Genomic DNA, 15,213 nt, shown 5'->3' with positions numbered 1-15,213 from the left:
TTTGTTGGTGGCATTAAAGAAGACACTGAAGAACATCATCTAAGAGATTATTTTGAACAGTATGGGAAAATTGAAGTGATCGAAATCATGACTGACCGAGGCAGTGGCAAAAAGAGAGGCTTTGCTTTTGTAACATTTGATGACCATGACTCTGTAGACAAGATTGTTATTCAAAAATACCATACTGTGAACGGCCACAACTGTGAAGTAAGGAAGGCTCTGTCTAAACAAGAGATGGCTAGTGCTTCCTCCAGCCAAAGAGGTCGAAGTGGTTCTGGAAACTTCGGTGGTGGTCGTGGAGGTGGTTTTGGTGGGAATGACAACTTTGGTCGTGGAGGAAACTTCAGTGGGCGTGGTGGCTTTGGTGGCAGTCGAGGTGGTGGTGGATATGGTGGCAGTGGGGATGGCTATACCGGATTTGGTAATGATGGAAGCAACTTTGGAGGTGGTGGAAGCTATAATGATTTTGGCAATTACAACAATCAGTCTTCAAATTTTGGACCCATGAAAGGAGGAAATTTTGGAGGCAGAAGCTCTGGCCCCTATGGTGGTGGAGGCCAATACTTTGCCAAACCACGAAACCAAGGTGGCTATGGTGGTTCCAGCAGCAGCAGTAGCTATGGCAGTGGCAGAAGGTTTTAATTACTGCCAGGAAACAAAGCTTAGCAGGAGAGGAGAGCCAGAGAAGTGACAGGGAAGCTACAGGTTACAACAGATTTGTGAACTCAGCCAAGCACAGTGGTGGCAGGGCCTAGCTGCTACAAAGAAGACATGTTTTAGACAATACTCATGTGTATGGGCAAAAAACTCGAGGACTGTATTTGTGACTAATTGTATAACAGGTTATTTTAGTTTCTGTTCTGTGGAAAGTGTAAAGCATTCCAACAAAGGGTTTTAATGTAGATTTTTTTTTTTTTTTTTACCCATGCTGTTGATTGCTAAATGTAATAGTCTGATCATGACGCTGAATAAATGTGTCTTTTTTTAAAAAAAAAAATTTTTTTATTTATTTTTGAGAGACATAGCATGAGTGGGGGAGAGGCACAGAGAGAGACACACACACACACACACACACACACACACACACACACAATCTGAAGCAGGCTCTAGGCTCTGAGCTGTCACCACAAAAATGCGGGGCTCAAACTCCCGAACCACGAGATCATGACCTGAGCTGAAGTCTGAAGCTCAACCTACTGAGCCACCCAGGCGCTCCACCATTACAAGCATTATTTTAAGGACACATTTTCATTTTAGAAGATCACTGAAGCCCAGTAGGCAGATTAGCAGAGAGAAACTGAGCTCAGGGGCAGCAACAATCACCTAGAAGCTGGTGAGAATAAACAAACAGACTGAGGAGGACAAAATTTATAGGCGGGACCCATGGCATGCAAGAGAAAACAAAGGTTCGGTGAAGGAATTCTGAAGAGAATGGTCTCTGGGATACATTTTTCATACACTTGATGTGAAGTACGGGGTAAGATTAAGTACAATGACCTTGACTTTGAAATACCTTCAAACTGTAATTTCTACCCATATCTAAGTTATTACTTTGGTTAAGTCAAGTCCCTTTAGAGGTACAGAACAGTTTCTAAACCTGAATAAGACGTAGAGAATAATCTGACTTCTGTTTGCCAGGGGATAAACTGAAATGTCCTCGCAGAAGAGATAACAGGTGACATGAAATCCAGAAGCTTGAAAAGGGCCAGGCACATGACGAGGGTTCAGATTTTTAAAAAAAGAATCAGTAGCTATTTCGTCTCCTGAATCTTCATACCTTCCCTGTGTGCTGGCTACTTTGCCTTGGCTTGTAAACATACTCAAATGTGTCCATTTAAAAATCATCTTTTAGAGGTAGGATTTTCTGGATCTTCTTTGTGGGCTACCTTAGTTTCTCCTCTGCCTTCAAACACCCCCCCATGGAGCCCATATCTGCACCTGGGGCCCAGAGCTGTGTAGCACACACATCTGGATGCCCCACAGGGCCCCCTGAAAGCATTAAGGATGAAGTGAGATCTTCTCCCTGACCCCAGACCCCAATCCCCTCCTGCTGTGTTGTGTCTCACAGAAGGGGGCTCCTATAAATTGTCACCCAAGCTTGCTGTTCCCCTCCTTTCTGACTGGTCACCAGGCCCCATCCATTTGTCTCTTTGATCTCTGAAATCCAGTCAGTCCTCTCTACACCTTAATTTGGTCTCTCAGATTACAATGCACCCTCCTCCCAATCAACATGCCCTTTAGATGGAGGTCAGAGCAAGCTTCTAAATCAGAAGTCTATCTCATCATCCTTGAGTGCCTCTCACAGCCTTTAGGATAAACATTCAACCATTGAACAGGACAGACAAGGCCCTTTCCTGTGTGGCCCCCATGAGGCTTCCTATTCCCGCCCTCCCTTCTTTAAACCCTAAACTGTAGTCCTCTACCTTAGTTTTGTCATGTTCTCTTAGATTTCTCAAACTTGGGCACGGGCAGCTCCCTCCTGCTGTCTAAGCAGCTCCCACACATCCTCAGAAAGGAGGCAGCTCCTCCAAGACACACTCCCTGAACTTGGCCTTCTAACATTCTCAGCTGTACAGCGCCGGAGCTCACTTCTTGCAGAGCCCTGACTACTGTGTTTGTGTTTACTGGCTGCCTCTCCCAGCACAACAGGAGACACACCAGGGCAGGAAACTTGTCTCTGGCACTGCGTGGTGCTGTACACTGTACACTTTTATACAAATGACCTGCTTAATTCTTCTTTACGGGTAAAAGGTATTGATTTATTTTTAAAAATTCCAGTATAGTTAACATACAGCGTTACGTTAGTTTCGGGTGTGATATATAGTGATTCAAGAATTGTATATTACTCAGCGCTCACCGCAGTTAAGTGTATTCTTTAACAACCCATGGAAATGTCAGTTTATAAGTGCGGAGATTATACTTTAAAAGTAAGGGGCGCCTCGGTGGCTCAGTCGGTTAAGCGTCTGACTGCAGCTCAGGTCATGATCTCACAGTTCACCGGTTCGAGTCTGGTGTCAGGCTCTGTGCTGACAGCTCAGAGCCTGGAGCCTGCTTCAGTTTCTGTGTCTCCCTCTCTCTGCCCCTCCCCTACTCATGCGCTGTCTCTGTTTCTTACTAATAAATAAATGTTAAGAAATTAAAAAGTAACTTGCTCCTGCCATACAGAGTGTAAGCCCTGTAATTCAAACCCTAGGCTCCTTTCCCAACTGTGCTCTTTCTACTATATGCTATTACCTAAACAAACCAAAAAATTGTGGGGTTTTTTTTTTTTTTTTTGGGTTTTTTGTTTGTTTTTGGGTTTTGTTTTTGTTTTTTGTGTGTCAGTCTTGGCTTATTCAAAAGGAAATGTAGCAAAAGGCTGGGACGTATCAGTTTTCCTAATGCTTTGTTCTGTATCAGGCTAAATCATGCAAAAAACAGGTAACATCTGCCAAAGGCTTAATGATGTCCCAGACCGCACTAAGTGCTCTACAAGCATGCATCTTTGCAATGATCATGCACAACACGTCCTATTAGCCCATATTACGGAAGAGAACGCTGAGACTCGCAGGCCCTGAGTGACTCACCCCGAGGCCCCGAGCTGGTAAGACTCCTAGGCCGCACGTCCAGTGTGCTGCACACACACCCGGGCAGGGCGCACCGGTGCCGGCGCCCAGACTCCAGCTGGCACCGTCTAAAATCTCGCGCCGCTGCACGGACACGAGGAACACCGTTGGCGGGAACTACAAACCTGTTTCGCCAAGCCAGGGCTGGAAGAAGCTCTTGACGGAGACGAGGGGCAGATCTTTATTAATCTTGAGGGTGCTGAGGAGCGGCGCCCAGTCCACGACGCGCAGGCGGTCGGCATTGAAGTCCAGCACGCCCTCCCGCAGGCAGGCGCGCACCGAGGGCAGCGGCACCGAGTCCTGCAGCGCGCACAGGTACTCGTAGTGCGAGAAGAAGTCGGCCGCGCAGTCGCGGCGCAGCTTCACCGAGTCGATCATGGCCCGGGGTCAGCCTCGGGGGACGCCGGCGGCGGAGACAAAGCCCGCTGGCGCCCCAGAACCCCCGGTCGCCGAAGGCCGGGCGGCTGCGATCCCGCGGCTGCGCAGGAGCGACGGCTCGGCCAGAAGACGCACAGCCCCAGGCCCCGGCTCGCCCAGCCCCTCGACGCCGCGCTCCCGCGTCGCCCCCCGCCCCGCAGAGCCGGCCGTTGGCTCCCGCCTCTCCGCGGCGCGGGGCTGCGGTTCAAGCCGGCGGGCGGAGCCTGCGGGGGCGGGGCGCCGAGGCGTCAGCACGCTCGCTGTGCGTCGGCACGCAGGCCCCGCCTCTCGTGGGGGCGGGGCCTGAGGGCAAGAGGCGGGACCTTCAAAGCGGGACCTTCGAGGCAAGGGAGATGGGAAAGGTAGGTGGTTTTCGGAGTTTGGGGTTTGCAGAAAGGACTTACTGGTTGATGGAATAAAAAGGAGAGACGGATCTACATCTACATCACATTTACAAAGTGGTCTGTGCTTCTGACAAGTGTCTGTACTGGCACCGCCCAAGAGAGGGGACACTTGGTGAGGGATGTGCGAACGACCGAGTGGATATCCACTGCCGTCCGTTACATTTTTGCTGCCTCTGTCAGTGTCTGCAAGTAACTCTTCACTTCTGTTGTTTCTGCTTACCTCACGCGGTTGTCGGCATGTTGTAAAGACTTCCATGAATTCAGCACATTATTGTGATTACTACTTATCGCTGTGTTTTGTATGGATAATGGTGGTTAACGCTCTTATAATTAGTACTTTCTGTCTCCTGGGCATCATTTAAAGTTTTGTTTCAGTAGGAAATAATTTAGTTTTCCTAACAACTCCACAAGGAACCTAGCGGTTGTATATCCACTTTACAAAAGGGGAAACCGAGGCAGAGGAAGGTAAGTACCTTACAGCGAAGTAAGTCGAACTCAGATAATTGGCCTCAGAACCTATATTTGCATCCATTTTCTAGAGCAGTGATAATCCTTTGGTCAGGCCTTTAGGCATTATGTTTACAGCATTCCTCTTCCACTGTAGAACCAAGCTAAAGTGGAAGTCGGGGACAAAATGGAGAAATTCAATTGCCACACATAAAGGAAATCTAACCTAAGTTACAGGAATATGTAGCTCTTCTCAGAGATCAGCAGAGGACACTAGCCAATCCCCAAATGCCAAGTCTGATCATCCCTTCTCTGGACTTCCTTGTTCCCGTGACTCAGCTACCCTGATCCAAATAAAATAGAAGACCACTAGGCAACCAATCAGCTTAAAAAACCAAATACCTTATGCCTCACCCTATAAAAATCCCTTAACCTGTGAGCAACTCAGAATTGGTTGCTCTCCTCAGTTTGAGTTTCTCAGGTTGGAAGGCCAAAGCCTTGCACTAAACTCATCTTTCTGCTTTGTTTTATTCAGTGTGCAGAGTTTGGTTTTTGACAGCATCCACTGGTTAAGTGGGATTGTTTTACCTCTTATTCACTGTACTTCACTCGGTTCACCCTGGCAACATTAAACCTAGACTTCCAACCCAGCTTACCTTCCCATGGAGCCTCAATGCTGATGCTATCTGCTCATCTTTAACACCGATCTTCTCTAGACCTGCTTTCAGAACAGTGAGTTTGTTATATCCAGTCCTGTCTTATTTTAACTGCCATGTGGTTCCCATTTCTTTTTTCCACTCCTGTAAGCTGTTCACAATGGCTCTTCCAAATCTCCTCCACTGGTCTCACTTCACCACTAGACTCTGTGTCCCGGCTCTCTGACGTGAGGAGGATACTTCCTAGTTCCCTAAGAAAATAAGTTCAGACACAGACTTCCTCATCTTTTTCTTTTTTTTTTTTTTTAAGTTTATTTATTTATTTAGGGAGAATGAGCTAGAGAGGGCCAGAGAGAGAGGGAGACACAGAATCCAAAGCAGGCTCCAGGCATGTCAGAACAGAGCCCGACATGGGGCTCAAACTCACCAACCATGAGATCATGACCTGAGCTGAAATCAAGAGTCAGCTGCTTAACTGCCTGAGCCACCCAGGAGCCCCTCCTCTTCCTCTCCACAACTCTGGCTGCCAACCAATCCATGCTCCACCACTTCTTCAAATCCTTTCATGACTTCCCATTGCTCCTAGGATAAAGGCAGTCCTCCTCACAATGGTCTAAAATCTTGCTACTCAGCATGGAGTCACAGACTAGCTGCTGGGTGAGAAATGTTACTGTTTTATAAGGTAAAGAGCTTGCTTCAGAACATAAATCCTGTCTGCACTAAACATACTGATGCGTTCAGCAGGCAAGAGTTTCTTGATGAAAGTAGCCATGATGAAAGTAGCCGCTTGTTGAGTTACATTCGAGAACAAGCTCCTTATCTCATTGCACACTGGCGCTTTGAGTGCCCTGGGCACTGCATCCCCTGAGCGTGATGGGGGCATGATCTCTGCAGCGTCATCTTGCACCCTCTTGTATTCAGGAATCCAGCCCCCAGTGGACTCCCTGCAAGCCTACATACTTCATGGCTCATTGTCGTCTGTGCTCTTCCCTCTACGTGAAATATCCTTCCCTTTGGCCTGTACGTGGTTAAGGTCTCTTCATCCTTCTCAGCTCATGTATCACCTTGTTAAGGGAGCCTTCCCTTACCTATTCAACTCTTCAGTCCCCCTGTCCTAAGCTCCTAACACCACGTAACTCTTCATTCAGACCTTCATCACGTTTCACAGCAATTTTTAAGATAGATGTTTACTATATGGTCCATGAGGAAGTGATCACATTGTTTTACTTACTCTTGCATCTCCAAGAACTAGCACTGTTACTACACGCTACATGTAACTGTGGCACTGGTTACAACACTTGTTAAATTCCACCATTTATTATTTTACATGTGGATTATGATGCTTGCTTCAGAGAATACCATGTTTTCCTACATTCAGGCTCAACTTACATCATTTATTATACGTCTCAAGGTTCATAGATCATGCTGTTGCCCTGTTCCAAATCTTCCATGACAACACAATATTGCCCAAAAGTTTAAGAATGATGTTTAAAACTTGTCATAATTTGGTTTTAATTTCACTTTCTGGACTCTATAAAAATGTTTTATTTATTTATTGAGAGAGGGAGGGAGAGGCAAAGAGAGAGGGACAAAGAATCCCAAGCAGTCTTTGTGCTGTCCGCACAGAACCTGATGTGGGGCTCCATCTCATACTGTGAGATTATGACCTGAGCTGAAATCAAGAGTCGGATCCTTATTTTTTTTTAATGTTTATTTATTTTTGAGAGAGAGAGAGCGCGCAGAGGAGGGTCAGAGAGAAAGGGAAATACAGAATCTGAAGCAGACCCCAGGCTCCGAGCCGTCAGCCTCATGGGGCTTGAACTTGCAGACCATGAGATCATGACCTGAGCTGAAGTTGGATGCCCAACCGACGGAGCCACCCAGGTGCCCCAAGAGTCAGATCCTTAACCAACCAAGCCACCCAGATGCACCTCCATATTTGTTTTTTAAAATTTTTAAAGTTTATTTTATTTTTGAGAAAGAGAGAGAGTATGTTAGGGGAGGGGCAGAGAAAGGAGGAGACACAGAATCCAAAGCAGGCTCCAAGCTCCAAGCTGTCAGCACAGAGCTGACGCAGGGCTCCACCCCACAAACCACGAGATCTTGACCTGAGCCCAAGTCAGATGCTTAACTGACTGAGCCACCAGGGGCCCCCAGACTTGTTATTAATTGATGGGTCTAATTATCTCTATATCTTTGCTCCCTTCCAGCTCACGTATTATAGTATCAAAATACGTCATATTTTGATAGGCACCACTCTTATATCTCCTTCTCTGGGAAAGCCTCACTGAGAATCCAAGCAAGATATGGATCCCTTCTCTTTTCTGAACTTGCAAACAGTTCAGTAGGATAGATCTGGAACTGCCATAAGGCATCTACATCTTCTCTCTTCCACTGGTATCACAGAGTGCAGATACATCTCTGTGCTCTGTGCACCTCTTAGCATGGTGTTATACACATAGTCAAACTGGTCAGTAATATTTGGTGAATGAATGAATGAATGAATGAACGAATTAAATGAGTTCCCTAGCCCTTTCTCTCCTCTACTTTTCAAGGTTCTGTAGTTAGTTACATTTGGACAATAGGCTGCTTCATAGCAACATAATAACTAAGCTCACAGAGTGTTGCCAGTAGCTGCTAAGAGCACCCCTCCACCACTTTAGAACAGCTTGTTCTCCCTCTCAAAAGAAGAGAGCAGGATTCCTTTGTTTACTTGGCATTGAGAGACACTGGGGGCATCAGTGCTCTACATTCAGCGAAATGCCCATTTTGATTGTAATTTTCCCCTATGAATAACAGCTATCCACAAAGATGTTCCTGTACAATTTTTCATCCTTTGTATTCATAAAAATCATTTTAGCTACATACAAGCAGAACATAAATAGAAAAGAACTCTGCTTTATATTTAATAAAAGTTTAGGGAGATGTCCTTCTGGCACGTTACCAGACTTTTTGGGGAAACTTTATGTGAAATACTCTGGAGAGGCAGCAACAGTTCAAGAATTCTCAAAATTTCTGAGTACGCAGTTGCCTCATGTGTAGGCACCGTGGTAGCCATCTAGGTAACAGGAATTTGGAAGATACTCTATTAGACCTTTCATGCTGTAATAATGCGGGAAAAAACCATCCTAAAACTCAGTGACATCAGCAAGAATTTGAGGTTTTTCGATAAGGGTTAGCAGTAGTGACTGTGGTTTAGACCTCCATATGGCTGGCTTTGCTCCATGGTGGGGTCCATTTGAGGTCAGCCCCACATATCTGACTCCTGGGCCCAGCTGTGGGGCAGCAAATCCTAGGCACACTCTTCTCACCTTGGCCACTGACACACAAGAGGTGAGCCCACTTAAGACCTCTGCTGGCATCCTCTCTGCTCACACTCCATTTGCCAAAATGGCTGGAGATAATCAATATAAGTACCGCTAGTGAGCATTAAGCTTAGCTACTGCTTCTAGAATGAGAAATAAATGAGGGTTAAACAGGAAAGAGTATCATTTGTAATGGCTGTATGCTCTGACAATGTGGTATCAGTCCTATAAATGACAGAGAAAGACTGAACAAACACCAGATGAAGTTAAAAGTGTTTTCAAGCATTGTTTATTAAACATAACGTTGAAATTGCAAGTCTGAGTCTGTTCTATGAGTTATATGGAATAGAACAAATGAGAAATTATGGCTTATTCTAGTTATAACATCTACTATGAGCTAGGGAGCTCGGGTGCTCAGGGTATAAGAAAAAGAATACAGAGGTGATATAGAGGAGGTTTACTTAAAACTGGAGTGCTGAATTTGAATTAGAATTATCTGTGTGTAATTAATAAGGTATTTTAACTGTTTATATTTATATAGATGTTTAGGTCAATGTAGAACTATAAACTTATATAGAACTATATACTATCTATGTAAATAAGTATGACAAATATGTGTCTCATATATTTGTTTTGTTTTTTTTTAATTTTTTTAATGTTTTTTTATTTATTTCTAGGAGAGAGAGAGAGACAGAGTGAGCAGGGGAGGGTCAGAAAGAGAGGGAGTCACAGACTGAAACAGGCTCCAGGCTCTGAGCTGGCAGCCAGCACAGAGCCCGACGCGGGGCTCGAACCCACAAACCGCGAGATCATGACCTAAGCGAAAGTCGGATGCTTAACCGACTAAGCCACCCAGGCACCCCTCTCATATATTTGTTAAACACACACACACACATATATCTTATCTCTGTTGAATCAGCCTAGAACCACTGACCAACCCCATAGCAAAAAACATCCATAGGGCCCAGATTATGGTGGTGTTATGGCTGATTTCAGGTCTGTGGTGCATCTGTGTGAGATGAACTTGAAAACTTTGTGATACCAAATAACAAGTTATCAAAGACTAGGGTCATTTCAAAAGGATTCAGGAGCCAAATGTGAAGAGGCTCTCTGTGGGCAATAGAACAGTTTGAACTTCAGTAGGATAATAATTACAATGAATTGAAACCTATCAACTATGTTTAAATCCATGGGTTTCTATGGATACCAAAAAAAAAAAAAAAGCTGACATATGAAGATAATTGGGGGAAAATTCATTATATTGAAAACTGATTTTTTAAATGGTAGGGGTGGGACTGGATGGGGTTGGGAGAATAACCAAGCTTTTATCCTCTCTTTCATTGTGAACTGTATCACTGTGTAACCACATTGTAGATGAGGGGATAGATCTCTTCATAAAAGTATTTCTGGCAATAAATGGGAAAGAAGTGACCAAGTTAGAATATCACAATTTTGCAATCTCTGATAAGTTCATGTTGAGATGTGGCAGAATTCAGAAATGCAAGATTAACTAGAAGAACTGTGGGTTCTGGTGATTGAACAAAAAAGTTGTGTATTCACTGAGTATCAGTGGCTGCCAATATCACATGAAGAGAGATAACCAGACATATCTGCTCCCTGATGAGATAATACACCACAGTCTTTAGTCTTCCCAAAAGGATTGGTCAGTTTCTTATTTTGTAGGAAATAAGGGCAGAGGAACATGTTTAACAGCACCATGAACATGTACTCAGCAAGATCCGTGGTGTGGGGAACTCCACAGGTAGCCTGCATTCTTCATCAGATGGATTGAAAGTCAGTAAAAGGATGGAAAGGTGACTTACAGATTAAAAGAGAAAAAGTCATTATTGAAAACAAGAAAGCTAAACCATGCTGTCTAGGGAGGAAAACTTGGATGATACATTTATAAAGAAATTTGAGGATGAGTCAATTATAAAAGTCAAGAAAATGACTACTTTTTGTAAGAAAGAAATTATAATTGGATCAGGACACAAGCGGGGGCTTCAGGCAAAGTGCTATTTCTTGCACTGGGTGTGACTACAAGGGTACTAGTCTTATAAGATCATTACACTATGTATTTACCTTTATGGTTTCCTGAGTCTGTGACTTATAACAAAAATGTTTTTAAAAACCAAGCACCTAGGAATAAATATAACAAAAAGTTTTATGAAAACTCTACACAGAAAACTGAAAAACTTTATTGAGATAAATTAAACCAGACATAAATAAATGAGTTGTTCTATCATGGGTCATTGATTGCATGATTCAATATTGTAAATTAGCTATCTTCAAACTTTCTACAGATTCAATGCAATAGGAATCAGAATCCTGTCTGTATGTGCATGTGTAAATTGACAAGCTGAATCTAAAATTTTATGGAGGTTCTTTTTCTAAATTATTTTTTAAATTTTTAAAAATTTTATGATTTAAAAACTTTTTAAATTTTATGTAAATCCAAGTTAGTTAACAACATACAGTGTACTAATGGTTTCGGGAGTAGAATTTGGTGATTTATCACTTACATATAACACTCAGTGCTCATCCCAACAAGTGCCCTCCCTAATGCCCATCACCCATTTAGCTCACCCCCCCACCTCCCCTCCAGCAACCCTCAGTTTATTCTCTGTATTTAAGAGTCTCCATCAATGTTGTTGCAAGTGACAAGATTTCATTCTTTTTTTTATGTTTTATTAAAAACATTTTTTTTAATGTTTTATTTATTTCTAGGAGAGAGAGAGAGAGAGACAGTGTGAGCAGGGGAGGGTCAGAGAGAGAGGGAGTCACAGACTGAAACAGGCTCCAGGCTCTGAGCTGGCAGTCAGCACAGAGCCCGACGCGGGGCTCGAACCCACGAACCGCGAGATCATGACCTAAGCGAAAGTCGGACGCTTAACCAACTAAGCCACCCAGGCGCCCCTTATGTTTTATTTTTGAGAGAGAGAGAGAGACAGAGTATGGGCAGGAGAGGAACAGAGATAGGGAGACACAGGATCTGAAGCAGGCTCCAGGCTCTGAGCTGTCAGCACAGAGCCCAATGCGGGGCTCGAACCCATGAACCACGAGATCATGACCTGAGCCAAAGCTGGATGCTCAACTGACTGAGCCGCCCAGGTGCTTCTAGATTTCATTCTTTTTTATTGCTGAGTAATATTCCATTTTATATATACCACATCTTCTTTATTCATTCATCAGGTCAATGGACATTTGGGGTCTTTCCATATTTGGCTATTGATAATTCTGTTATAAACATTGGGGTGCATGTGCCCCTTCAAATCAGCATTTTTATATCCCTTGGTTAAATACCTAGTAGTGCAATTGCTGGGCCTATATAGGGTAGTTCTATTGGTAATTTTTTGAGGAAACTCCATACTGTTTTCTAGAGCGACTGCACCAGTTTGCATTCCCACCAGTAGTGCAAAAGTGTTCTGCTTTCTCTGCATCCTCACCAACATCTGTTGTTTCCTGAGTTGTTAATTTTAGCAGTTCTGAGAGGATTTTAAAGTTATTTTGATAAAGAGAGAGAGAGGGAGAATGAATGAGTGGGGGTAAGGGGCGGGGGGGAGGCAGAGAGAGAGAGATAATCTTAAACAGGCTTGGCACCGAACATGGACATGGGGCTCGATTCCATGATTCTGGGATCATGACCTGAGCCAAAATCAAGAGTCAGATGCTCAACTGACTGAGCCACCCAGGCGCCTCTCTTTGGAGATTCTTAAGGTCAGTCATAGTAAGGCATGAAAAGAAAAGAACAAAGTTGGAGGACTTAAACTACCAGACAACATGACTCATTAAAGGTAAGATAGTTAAAACACTGTGGTACTGATACAAGAATAGAAATAGAGCAATGGAAGAGAACAGAAGGTTTGGCCCCTACCCAGATAGATAAGGTCACTTCATTTATGATAAAGATGACAATATAATGGATGCAAAAAGTGATATATATCATTTATAGGAAAAAAAAATTGATCCTTATGTCACTGTGTATACAAAAGTCTGTTCCAGGGGCACATGCGTGGTTCAGTTGGTTAAGCATCCAGCTCTTGGTTTCAGCTCAGGTTATGATCAAGTCCTGTGTTGGGCTCTGTGCTGAGAGTGTGAAGCCTGCTTAGGATTCTCTCTCTCCCTCACTCTCTGCCCTTCCTGCTGCTAGGACTTTCTCTCTCAAAATAAGTAAATAAACATTAAAAACAAAAACAAACCTCAAAGTCAATTCTAGATGGCTTGTTCCAAATGTTCAACAAAATGACCAATGAAGAGTGGTAAGGCAAACCAAAGAATGATAGAAGATCCTTTCAATATCTATTTCTGACAAGATCTTGGTTCCAGAAAAAGTACTTGATTCCAGAAAAAGACAACCCAACAGAAAAATAGGCAAAGCTTGAATGAGCACTTCACAGAATATACAAAATCGCCAAAAAAACCAACACAAAACAAAACCCCATGACAACGTGCCCATCCTAATGAGGAGAATGAAAAGTAATTTAATAAATTTAAAACACAAATTAATCAGGGATATTAAAACCATAATGCGTTGGGGCACCTGGATGGCTCAGTCGATTAAGCGTCCAACTTCACCTCATGATCTTATGGTTTGTGAGTTCAAGCCCCGCATTGAGCTCTTGGGCTAACAGCTCAGAGCATGGAGCCTGCTTCAGATTCTGTGCCTCCCTCTCTCTCTGTCCCTACCCTGCTTGTGCTCTGTCTCTCTCAAAAATAAATGAACATAGGGGCGCCTGGGTGGCTTAGTCGGTTAAGCGTCCGACTTTCGCTTAGGTCATGATCTCGTGTTTCGTGGGTTCGAGCCCCGCGTCGGGCTCTGTGCTGACTGCCAGCTCAGAGCCTGGAGCCTGTTTCAGAGTCTGTCACTCCCTCTCTCTCTGACCCTCCCCAGCTCACGCTGTCTCTCTCTCTCTCTCTCCTAGAAATAAATAAAAATATTAAAAATAAATAAATAAACATAAAAAAATTAAAAATAAAGTAAAATAAAACCATAATGGGATACCACTGTATGTGCACTCTAATGGTCACATTGAAACGGAGCTGATGAAGATGGGAAGCGTCTGGAACTCCCATGCACTGCTGTTGGGAAAGGAAATCAATGTGTGCGCTTTAAAAGTGCTGGCAGTAGTATGGAAAGTGAAAGTATGTGTAGCCTATGACTTGGCAATTGCATTCCTAATATATATTCAGGACACGTGTGTATATATATGTCCCAAAAAGCATGCAGTGTGTTCAAAGAAGCACTGTATAGCCCCAAACTAGAAATAACTCAAATATCTATCAGATATAAATAAATTGTAGCAGAATAAATAAATTGTAACTTCATGCACTAGAATACAATGAAAGTGAATGAACTCTTGCTGCCTGCAAAAATATGGCTGAATCACGAATTTAATGTTGTGTGAAAGGACCCAGAGGCAAATGCGTGCATACCATATATTATCGGATGCTTCATTCCAAATTACCACAACATTTAGCAGCTTAAAACATACATTTATTTGTCTCAGTTTCTGTGGCTCAGGAACCCAGGTGTGGCTTAGCCGGTGCCTCTGTCTCGGAGCTGTCATTCAGGGTGTCAGCGGGGGCTGTCATCTCGTTTGAAAACAGAACCGAGGGAGGATCTGCTCATAAGTGTGCTTGTTTGGTCCTGGACGGAATTCCTTCTTCATAGGTGACTGGGCTGAGGGCCTCAGCTGTTCACTGGCTGGGGCTGTGACCTTGCCGCGGGGTCTCTGATAGTGCAGTTTACCACATGGCCCCCAGCTTCTATCAGAGGGAGCAAGAAGGAGGACAAGGTAGGATCTTTGGAAACTAGCCTAGAAAGTGCCATCCCATCACTTTTGCTGTGTGCTTTTGTTGTAAGTCACTTGTTCTGACCCATACTCAAGGGGAAGGAATTATACGAGGACATCAATACCAGGAAGTAGAGGTCAGTAGAACACATTTCGAAGCTGCCTACCGTGTGATGTGATTGCATTTTTAAAGTTCTGAATCAGGTGAAATATATCCATAATGATAGGACTCAGGATTGTGGTTAATCTTGGTGGAACTTTGGGTTGCTGGTAATGTAGGAGTGCAAAGATCTGGTTACACAGGTGTTCTTTATAAACACTCATTGATAGTTCTTTTTAATGTTTATTTTTGGGAGAGAGTGAGCCAGCAGGGGAGGGGCAGAGAGAGCACGGGAGAGAGAGAATCCCAAGCAGGTTCAGTGCTGTCCATACGGAGCCTGATGCAGGGCTTGAACTCACAAACCATGAGATCTTGACCTGAGCTGAAATCAAGAGTCAGATGCTTAACCAACTGAGCCACTCAGGCACCCCAAAACTCACCGATGTTTCTAATTTGTGCACTTCTTCCCAAATGCATGTTACATTTC

General features: G+C 43.9%; 1 protein-coding gene across 2 annotated transcripts in view; it reads right to left on the bottom strand.

Annotated features, from left to right (window-relative positions):
* CEP78 (centrosomal protein 78) overlaps positions 1-4,119 on the bottom strand; it is a 32,255-nt gene extending 28,136 nt beyond the window's left edge. The window contains exon 1 of one of the 2 annotated variants that reach the window (XM_039242180.1): positions 3,731-4,119. In XM_039242180.1, coding sequence (XP_039098111.1) covers positions 3,731-3,983 — 253 coding nt within the window. In that variant the 5' untranslated portion in view covers positions 3,984-4,119. The remainder of the gene's footprint in view (positions 1-3,730) is intronic. The other variant, XM_039242181.1, reaches the window with a different exon arrangement.
* Between the last annotated feature and the right edge of the window lie 11,094 nt (positions 4,120-15,213).

This window comes from Hyaena hyaena, unplaced genomic scaffold, assembly GCF_003009895.1.
Source record: "Hyaena hyaena isolate Hyena2069 unplaced genomic scaffold, ASM300989v1 scaffold_206, whole genome shotgun sequence".
In the NCBI taxonomy this organism is placed as follows: domain Eukaryota; kingdom Metazoa; phylum Chordata; class Mammalia; order Carnivora; family Hyaenidae; genus Hyaena; species Hyaena hyaena.
The sequence above is the reverse complement of the archived record's forward strand: the minus strand, read 5'-3'. Positions and strand labels throughout refer to the sequence as shown.